This window comes from Capsicum annuum, chromosome 7, assembly GCF_002878395.1.
Source record: "Capsicum annuum cultivar UCD-10X-F1 chromosome 7, UCD10Xv1.1, whole genome shotgun sequence".
Classification (NCBI taxonomy): Eukaryota; Viridiplantae; Streptophyta; class Magnoliopsida; order Solanales; family Solanaceae; genus Capsicum; species Capsicum annuum.
The window spans coordinates 194,421,880-194,431,924 of record NC_061117.1 but is presented as its reverse complement, the minus strand read 5'-3'; the positions used below and the strand labels follow the sequence as shown (position 1 = coordinate 194,431,924).

Below are 10,045 nucleotides of genomic sequence, written 5' to 3'. Positions count from 1 at the left end.
TTTTTTGATTTTGACATAATTTTATCAATAATTCTTACTAAAAGTAAACATAACATATCATTGTTTTGATTTCAAATTGAAGTTTTACATCCATACTGAAAAATTTAGGGGTCATTTATTGTTTTTTGTAAAAATTAAATTTAACTAAACTTGAAAGTATACATGAACGGAAGTTAAATAATGAAAGGGAAAATTATCGTGAACCGGCATTTCACGTGCGGCCAAGAAAAAAAATTGAACATAATAATAAATCAAATTCTAATCGAATAAAAATATATATATAAAAATAGGTAATTTAGGACCCATTTGCTCATAAAGATTGTTCATTTTTTGGGACTATATTTTCACTCTGATTGAAAATTCATGTTTGACACTAGAAATTTCAAATTCAACTTTTAAGTTATAATTCAAATTTAAAAAATAATTTATAACACGTATTCCAATTGTATTTAAGCGCATCCAAGCATGACAATCATGTATAAAAAAAACATTGGCTAAATAAAATTTGCATTGATAGTCTTGTCACTTGTGTTTTTAGCAAATGTTCTTTTAATTAATTCAAACTGTTATGGTTAGATGAAATCATTTTCTTAACTATTTTCGCCTAGCGTTTTATAAGTCAGAGCAACTATCTTTTGCTAATCATGTACAAATTTTATTACACATATAAAATTTATAACTAAGCATTTCTATTTCAAAAGTACATATCTAGACACTTTAATATGATCTCAATTAACAACTAATTACTCAACTCGTTTTCATTACCTCTAATGAACATCAAACACTGACGTGACAGATAAATTTTGAAGTAATCCAAATTGATAATTTTATAAGTTGAATAATTCAAGGTCATTTTATTATGCGCATAATATATGTGCCCCATATTAAAATAGGCAGTTGTTGCAGTATGAGAAACTCCAAATATAAGCTTACAGTAGTTGTTCCAGTCTAGTTGCAGTTTCCTCCTAAGCAACAAATAGTATAATCCCAATGAAAAGGATCATTAATGAATGTGACAACTGACAAGCAACTTGTTCAGTGAAAAGCAGCACAAATCATGCAACTTTCCTTGTCCATCCAAAACAGCGTTTACTTTTTGTTAGTTATAAAAATGCATTGATGACGATATGCAACTTTGTTAATTCTTCTACATCCATATCCACAAAAATATTCTTTTCTTTTTATATATGTGATGTTGCTATTTCAACTGCTACTATTACATTACTGTACTACTGGAGTAGTGGATTTTTCATACTTGTTGATTATAGTGTAGTGAGCTAAGGAAGGAATTGAAGAAGAGAGTTTAAGTCATGGAGGTTGATTCTAGTGGGAATCCTAATTGGTTATTTGATTATGAGTTGATGACAGATATTACTTCTGCTGCATCTGTTACTGTTGCTGATTTTCAGTCTCCGGCTACAATTGATTTCAGCTGGCCTACTCAGACTATCTATGCTTCCTCTAATCTGATGTGGGTCTGCTCTTCCACCCTATCCTCTTCTTTTCTTGACGTACTTAGGAGAAAGCATAATTCTTTATTCTATTCTTAGTTTGTTATATAGTTACTCTCATGCTCTCTCTTTTTTTTTTTGGGAAGTTTAAAGACCCATAAAGTAAATTTTATGATTTTTCTTTGAATTAGAATTTAACAGTTTCCCTTGTAAGTTCAAGCATGTGACTTGAAGACGGAGTCAGATAGGACCGAGGGTTCATCCGAATCCGTTTGCTGGAAAATTATGTTGTTTATATATACACGCTGAATTTTTTTTTTCTTTTATGTATTTACAATAGATGTTGAATCTCCTTTAGCGGTATGAATTCCGTACACGCTACCCTCCCCAGACCCCACTTGGTGGGAATACACTGGGTTTTTTTGTTGTTGTTGTTGTTGAATCTCCTTTAGCTTTTTTGTTTGTTTACTTCTTTCATATTTTGAACCCCCTTAGTGAAAATTCTAACTGCGTAACAGCATGTGAGCTTTGCATATTATAATCTGTTGCAATTGAGATAGCTCGTAAGGTTGTTGTCATGTGACCAAAAAGTCACCGGCTTGAGTTGTGGAAAGAGCGAGCCTCTTGCACAAATGCAAGGTAAAACCACATACAACCCCGGACCTTGTGCATAGCGGGAGCTTAGTGCACTGAACTGCCCTTGCAATCGAGATAAGGGGGGAAGGTTGTGGTAAACTTGACACCTAGTTTCAAAATAATCTTATCACAGGATAGTAGGTTGCTTCAAGCCTTCAACAAGGTGTCACTTCAGCCATCTTGTAGCTTGAAAAGTTGTTTCGAGCATGAGGAAATTGCCTGTCACTTTGGGTTGAGGTTATAGATTCTTTTCTAGATTACATTACTTTTAGCCATAGAATGACTGAAATATGTTTAGTAGGATTTAAAACCATCAGCTTTTCCACCAAGGAAATTGTAAGTAACAACTACTATAGGCAACGTCTAATCTTATGGGCACGTACATGTTTAATGTCTCCAAAGGATAGCACAAAGTGGTGGGACAACAGCATTTTACTGAAACTGTTCTTTTGCTTTTACCATCTTCATATTCTGATGGCCACCTATCTCTTTCAGTGCAGAAACAGATTACACATTTGCGGATTCAGAAGTCAGTAAGGAGGCAAGCTCACGAAAGCGGTAAATAAATTATCCATTTCTTTTGTTACATGGTTTGTGAGGTTTGGAGAACTTTTTTTATTACATTCTTCTTGTTTTCGAGATCTGGATCTTGTTTATGTATCCTATCTTCTAGTAAGGAGAAAATCCATTTGACTATGGTTGCTCCACTCTTAAATGTACATTTACTGTCACAAATGGTGTTCTCAACAGAATTAATTGTTTCAAAGTAGAAACTCAATAGGTAAGTTATTCATTTCTTGTTATATCTGTTTCCTTTTTCATACTTCATAGCAATCTTGTTTCTTGTTTGTTCACATTTTTTGTACTGCTCTTCAATGTATGTGACTATGGTTGCTCCACTCTTAAATGCACACATTCAAGAATTTCTCTTACTAAATATGTGTCAGCTACAACTATGTCATAGGCTAAAGCTAACTCTAAAATAGCCTTTCCTTAATTATTCGTAGTATCATAACCATATCCTCCATGTGTTTGGTCAAAAGTATTGCTATCTTTACTTACGTGACTATTTAGATCTTCCCTTATAAAAAATTGCTGGTTGCCTGGAATACCTTGAACCAAGGTGCCCATATCTTCCAAATATTTAGATTTTGTTTCTGCATCTAATCCTATTTAGGGAGTATAGGCACTAATGACATTCATTGTTTCATTTTCACATGCAAGGCTTGATAACATAATCAATCCTCAACTCCCTTTCCTTCTACAACCTTGTCCTTAACTTTTGGTTCTATTATAATTTCCGCCTCATTCCAGTTTTTATCTATCCTACAATACTATAATTTACTACTCATGTTGGTCATCTCTCTAGTCTTTTGCCCTGTCCATTTAATTTCCGGTTGGCATACACAGCACTCTCCTCATTTTTAAGGTATCCACTAATTCCCTAAATTTCCCCGTCGTAGAGCCTATATTCTAATGACCTACCCGAATCTGGCTCTCTTGTCCGTTCATGTGGGAATACCTTCCTATTTTGCACAACATCAGGACACTGATGTGGAGGGACTAATTTCTTCATCCACACTCGTCCATGATGTGGGGACTTTTTCCTATTTTACACTTCATTCGGGCGCTTATGTGTCGTGACTATTTTCTTTACCCATATCCATTCATGATGTGAGAACCTATCTTATACTCCCTCCATACTGACAAAGATGTGAAGGAACCGTAGCCTTATTTTCATCATATACTGGGCGTTGATGTTACACATGCCTAGGTAAGCATGTTCCAACGATATATGTATTATGAGGATTCATGAATTACTAGCTGCCAGCGTACTGCAACCCTCCTCCTTTATATGGGTTTGATACCAGCCATATATGCAAAGCTCATACAAGTAGAATTAAAGGCTCTTCCTCCCAATCACTACCAAAAATTTTATGTTAGATTTTCACTGAGAGAAGTTTGTTGATTACAAGGTCAAATGGTTAGTTTCTTTATACTTCTTTTTATTTTTACCAAGAAAATATTGTTGCTTCTTGTTGCTGAGAGTAGGATATTTTATTGGTGATCTCAGTCCTGGTTACTTTAAAAGTAGGATTTCTATGCAGTGTATTTCATCCCAGTTCTCCACCCTTTCTCTTGCTAACTTTCTCTACTGAGCTCAGGCATGAGTATCAGATACGGCGTCATATCCAAAAATTTTACACTCAGTTTCAGCAAGCTTTCCTATTTTGTGGAGAATCCATTTAAAGTATCAATGTGGTGTGGATTGGTGTTTTCCTATTTCAAGGCTGTATAAGGGTTTTACTATTATTATTGATAATTTCCATGTGAAGGGATATCATCTCGTTTGAATTGTCTATGTAGAAATCTCTGTTTCAGGCTTCATTGTCCAATCACTCTAATTGCTAATAGAGAAATGTTAACATTTGATGGAGCTTTATGGATATCTTCAATTAATATACATCCTTTCCAACCGTCGGTTATGAAAATTTAGCTTCAATATACCGCATCCTATCTTTTGGGCTTCTAACATCATACTTTTTCAATTGTCACATTTGTTGGGAGCTTTTAAGATGGATACATCTGATTAAGTTTCCAGAGTAAAATTCCTTTCTTTATGGGCTCAAAGTAGACAGAAAAGGTTGCTGGGATGACTACACATGTGATTCTTGTCCTTCGATAATTACGTAGACCATCAAAATGAGAAGTTAATGAAAGTCACTTTCATAGTGTTGATCTGACGTAATTTTCTTAATTTCAGCGTTATCACAAAATTTCTCATGGGATTCCTATTTGTCGTGGCTGTGCTCTCGATAGTCGTCCTTGTTTATACACTTGTCCGGTATCACTAGTTCCAAGGAAAATATCCTTCAAAAGGTTGACCTTTAAAGTGAGTTGCTAATTGACCTTCCCTGCATCTCCAAGAAACAAGAAAATGAAATTGAAAAGGAAAGTTTCTATGTTGAAACTGGTTGTTTCAGATAGCAATTTCGAAGCAAAGAACAATGCTGTTTGAAGTGGTATCATTCATTTCTTGCTTTTATATCTACTTAACTGTACGTACAGGTTAAAAAGTGAATGTTGCAGCTCTCCGAGATCTAAGGCATGCCGAGAGAAATTGAGGAGGGATAGACTGAATGAGAGGCATGATCTCTCCCTCTAGATCTCTTTCTCGTGATATATTTGCTTTCTTATGAATTCTCACATCCAAATCTGACATCGTCTAGGTTCCTTGAATTGAGCTCTGTCCTTGATCCTGGAAGGCCACCAAAAACTGAGAAAGTTGCAATTCTGAGTGATGCTCAAAGGATGCTGATTGAGCTGCGAACTGAAACCCAGAAGCTGAAGGAGTCAAATGAGGAGTTGCAAGAGAAGATAAAAGAACTTAAGGTGTAGTCTCAATTTTAGTGCAACTGCATGTCAGTTGTAGTCTCTACGTTCATCCATGCTACTTTTCTTTAGCTATCTGTTGAGGCACTTATAAAAGAAAAACTTATGTCTATTCAGGCAGAGAAGAATGAGCTCCGTGATGAAAAGCAAAGGCTAAAGGAAGAAAAGGAGAATTTGGAGTATCAGGTTAAAAGCTTAGCCTCAAAATCAGGTTTTCTCTCCCACCCTTCTGCCATGGGAGCTGCATTTACTGCACAAGGACAAGTCGCGGCAGGCAACAAATTGATGCCTTTCATTGGTTATCCCAGTGTTGCAATGTGGCAATTCATGCAACCTGCTGTTGTTGACACATCTCAAGATCATGTGCTTCGTCCTCCAGTTGCTTAAGCTGGATTTGCCAGGTGACTTGGTATCGGAGCTTTATTCTTTTTTTTGCTCCTCTGTATGCTAAAGGTGATAGACAACTGAAACAATTTGCTGGTTGTATTTGTATGTCTGGCTTTGATGTATGGGTCAGTCTTGATGGTTTGCTAAATCGTGTATATGTCAGGTGTATACTCACCCGAAAAACAGTCATGTATTAAGAGTCCCTAGATGGGATTCCTTCTGAAATAATTGAACTTGGTTTTATGCACATTACTCCGTGTCTTGAGCCGGGGGTCTATCGGAAACAACCTTTCTACTTCTCCGGAGATAGTGGTATGGACTGCGTACATCTTACCTCCCCAGACCCCACTATGTGGGAATATACTGGGTTTGTTGTTGTTGTTGTTGGTTTTATGCACATTATTAGCTGTGTTAGCTTAGCATGCTTCTGCAATCTGTATATATTCTATTCTGGGTTGACTCTGAAGAATTTGCTTGTTTTTCTTGAGAGGCCATTTTGGTTACCCTCCCACTCACTACCCGAATTTGTTTCCTTGCTCTTGGATTTACTATTTTGTGTTTTCTTGATACCGTGGTGCTTGTACTAGAGGTACTTTGTTTGCTCTATTATGCTCCAATGTTCGATTTATGTTGTTCCGATAATTCACATCAAGGGCTTCTAAACTTGGTAAAGCACGGATTTTCGGACTTTTTGCACTGTTAGTCCGTCACAAGCAATATATTGAGGAAATTTGACAGTTGACTCTTTAAACCTTTGTTAGACATCACATAGGTTGTGTAGAACTCCTTATTTATTGCCTCTACTGATTCTACTGAAGGAAGAAATTATATAAAGTTTAAACATATATATGACAATGCTTTGGGTAAAAATACTCAAGTAACATTCATTATATCACAGTCAATAATTTGTTCAATCATAAATGGAATATGTTGAGAAGACAACCAGGACTAAGGGAAATCAGGTACAAATAGAATTAAATCAACAATAAAACGAAAAATGAAATCCTCAAAATATTGTTTGAGGACTTAAAGAAGAAACATCAGCATAATGGCAAAGCAAAATCCCACAGTAGAACCAGTAACCACACTGATTTTATGAGCCGATGACGGGGAAGATGGTGTAGGTGCAGAAGCACCAGAAGGGGGCAATCCTGGGGCCTCAACAGAAGGGGATGTTGGAACAACAGTAGGAGGCAATCCTGGGGCTTCAACAGAAGGGGATGTTGGAACGCCAGTAGGAGGCATGACAGGGCTGTGAGCATGGGAGGACTTGGAAGGTGACAATGCAGGGGAAACTTTAGGTGCCTGTTTTGGTGAGGGTGCTGATGAAGACTTGGGAGATGGCGATGAAGAGGGAGGGGAAGCAACTGGGGTGGTGGAAGGGGATGATGCTGGTGGAGTTGTGGGGTTCGATGGTGCTGGAGTTTTGGGAGTTGGTGGTGGAGTCATGGGAGATGATGGTGGGGGATTTGAAGGAGTTGATGGTGGTGGACTTGAGGGAGTTGATGGTGGTGGAGTTGTGGGGGTTGCTGTTGGTGGAGTAGCCGGTTTGGCTGGTGGGGGTGGAGAAGGCTTGGGAAGAGTGTTGATTTCGAGCTTCATTCCTCCTACGTTACAATGTCCACCAGTTCCACATATGAAATATCTCTTGCCTACAGTAGCTAGAGTGATGACTGACATCCCTCCGGTATAAATTGCAATAGGAGATGTTATCTGGCAGGACTCAAAACCAGCTTTTGTGACTTCAAGCACAGAATGGCTTAGAGCATATGAAAAAACTGTCACCAAAACACAAATAAAAACACATTAGCTAAAACATCAAATAAAAGAAGTACCAGACTCCGTAGTGGATGATAGAAGCCAAACAATTTACAAAGACAAGTTCAGCGGAAACATCTGCCTGAGCTCAAAACGGGCATTTCCAGCCACTCGACAAAGGCTTCTCATCCTTTTTTGCCAGTGTTCTACAAGTGCTAAAAAGATAGTTTTCTAGATGGCTTACTTAGTTTATCTCCAACGTAGAATGTTTTAGATGCAGCCCATGCTTGAACATCAGTAGATTGGTCCCATCCACCATTAGGACCTCCCACTGTGTAATTTGTAGCAATGGCTGAACCAACCAGCATGGCTATAGCAGCCAAGCTCATCAACATTCTTAGCATTGCCATAACTTCAATCAGCAGGGAATTAGCTAATTTGGCTTTATTACTGATGCCAAATTAGCTAATTTAAGAGTTATATCTTGGCTCTTGTAAGATCTAGCTATTTAATGCAACTTTAATACAGAGCAAGGACAAAACACGTTGAATGAGGAGAAGGTATTAGTTTAATCTCAACAGGCACTGACAGCTTGTTCCTTAAAAAATGGCCATTTTCAGTTTTAATTTTTTTTCGTTTTTGGGTTTTGCTTGGACGCCACTCCTTTTGGAATCCAAATATTAATACAAGAACATGGCAAAATGGTAGATTCAGCAAATAATAAGAAATGTATTCGCGGTTTTCTTCAAAGAGTTCCAAGTTTTATGCAATAAAAAGTAATTTCATTAAATAATCATTGGTTGGTTACCTATAATCGATAACATGTTAAATTACACTGATGATATAAATAACTCCGTAACACTATTCGTGTATATAACTTAAAAACTCTTCTTTGAATTATATATGTCTGCATATTTGTTGAAGAAAGCCCCTTATAAATGCAGTGTGCTTTAAGCATGTTGCATTCTCTGAAAAATGAACAAAGTTTTCTTTTTCGACGCATTTAGAATTAAACTTAAAGTCCAATGTCCTTTCTTTTTATCTTTTATTTTACTTTCCTAAAACTCAAAGAAGCAATTCCAATTGAAAATTTAGAATAATCCTCTTCTGTTACAAGATTTTTATGTGACCTTTTCTCCTTCCCTGCGTGAAAAATTAAGTGAAGTACTCCGTTCTTTCTTACTTGTAACAATTTCCTTTTGGGAGTTAATGATAAGTATTTTGATTAATATTTTAAGATGTATTTTTTCATCATAGTAGTATGAGAAGTTGCAACTTGTTGTACTTTTTATATAGTTTTTGAATATCCAAATCTTAATTTAAAACAGTGTATTAATCTAATTTAATTTAATTTTGAAAATTAGTCAAATCAACTCGGAAAAACAATACATAATAACTATTTGAAACGGAGGAAGTACTAATAATTAAAACTAAGGGACTAATTGTTTAACTATTAAGTTTATATGGTTGATTTCACTAGTTGATATTTGTTTGTTAACAAAGCAACAACGCGACATGGAGAGCATGCCTAAAGGGGAGACTTTTCCAAAACCCAGAGGAACTGATTCTAATCATGCATAATACAACTTATAAGCCACTACTATGAAAATCACATTTCAAAAAGAATGAATTAAATAATTAAAAAGAGAATAATTTGGGAGCCTGTTATATAACTGGATGCACGTTCCACTTCTATCCTTGTTATTCCCTTTGACCCAAATTATATGGATATTGAGATTCAAAATTCATTATTTTAGCCATGCATTTGGATATATAATTTTAAGATTTTTTAAAATAATTTACATAATCATGAACTATATAAAAAAAATACGATAGCAAAAATATATAAATTGTGATCAAAGATTTTTTTATTTGACTTTTGAAATTCGAACTATGTCATATACTAATATTTATAATTAACAATAGCTAATGGGAAGCGCAAAGTTTTAAATTCATGTAGAATCCCCTCCCATATACACACTTTCTCTCTCTCAAATTTGATAGCTGGATATTAGAGTTTGTGGCCCTGAAAAGATTGTGGTGTGACCTATATTTGAGATTTTTTGGGGGGTTAGTGGTGGTAGCGTAGGGATCGGGCTGATGGACCTGTATTTTTTTGGAATTAAGATTTATTTATACGCACGTATTATATAAAGTGCGATCAAGTGGGTTGTTTTTGGCGGTTTTAATATATGTCATTGAGACTTTCGTCTCCTCCTTGTATTCCTCTCCATTATAGTGAATTTCCTCCTCCTCTGCTCGTAGTTTTTTTCGTCAAGGATTTCCACATAAAATCTTGTGTTCTTCTTATTTTCTTTTGTTTGTGGTATTGCTTATTCCTGTCCGTTTAATAACAAACTGGTATCAGAGCGATCGATTATTTTGGTGGGGATGAGAACCATGAAGTATGATATTCCGCT

General features: G+C 36.0%; 2 protein-coding genes across 3 annotated transcripts; one reads left to right on the top strand and one right to left on the bottom strand.

Annotated features, from left to right (window-relative positions):
- Positions 1-902: 902 nt before the first annotated feature.
- On the top strand, positions 903-6,737 carry LOC107856222 (transcription factor ILR3). 2 transcript variants are annotated; one of them, XM_016701208.2, is made up of 6 exons: positions 903-1,471; positions 2,583-2,645; positions 5,157-5,234; positions 5,318-5,480; positions 5,598-5,881; positions 6,457-6,737. In XM_016701208.2, exons 1-5 carry the CDS (start codon positions 1,311-1,313, stop codon positions 5,865-5,867), a joined length of 735 nt encoding a protein of 244 aa, XP_016556694.1. In that variant the 5' UTR covers positions 903-1,310; the 3' UTR covers positions 5,868-5,881; positions 6,457-6,737. The 2 variants fall into 2 exon arrangements, with proteins under 2 accessions (XP_016556694.1, XP_047271284.1); XM_047415328.1 differs by lacking the exons at positions 903-1,471; positions 6,457-6,737 and adding an exon at positions 2,290-2,503 and having other exon boundaries at positions 5,598-6,114.
- On the bottom strand, positions 6,726-8,184 carry LOC107856221 (uclacyanin 1). Its single transcript, XM_016701207.2, has 2 exons — positions 7,870-8,184; positions 6,726-7,645 (listed from the first exon to the last, which is right to left on the bottom strand). The coding sequence occupies exons 1-2, from the start codon at positions 8,033-8,035 to the stop codon at positions 6,894-6,896; spliced, it is 918 nt and encodes a 305-aa protein (XP_016556693.2). The 5' UTR covers positions 8,036-8,184; the 3' UTR covers positions 6,726-6,893.
- Positions 8,185-10,045: the final 1,861 nt, after the last annotated feature.

Coding starts and splice junctions, on each gene's coding strand:
- LOC107856222 (XM_016701208.2), top strand. CDS start 1,311: ATGGAGGTTGATTCTAGTGGGAATCCTAATTGGTTATTTGATTATGAG. Junction 1,472..2,582: donor TATGCTTCCTCTAATCTGAT/GTGGGTCTGCTC, acceptor TATCTCTTTCAG/TGCAGAAACAGATTACACAT. Junction 5,235..5,317: donor AGGGATAGACTGAATGAGAG/GCATGATCTCTC, acceptor GACATCGTCTAG/GTTCCTTGAATTGAGCTCTG.
- LOC107856221 (XM_016701207.2), bottom strand. CDS start 8,035: ATGGCAATGCTAAGAATGTTGATGAGCTTGGCTGCTATAGCCATGCTG. Junction 7,646..7,869: donor CTACGTTGGAGATAAACTAA/GTAAGCCATCTA, acceptor TTTTGGTGACAG/TTTTTTCATATGCTCTAAGC.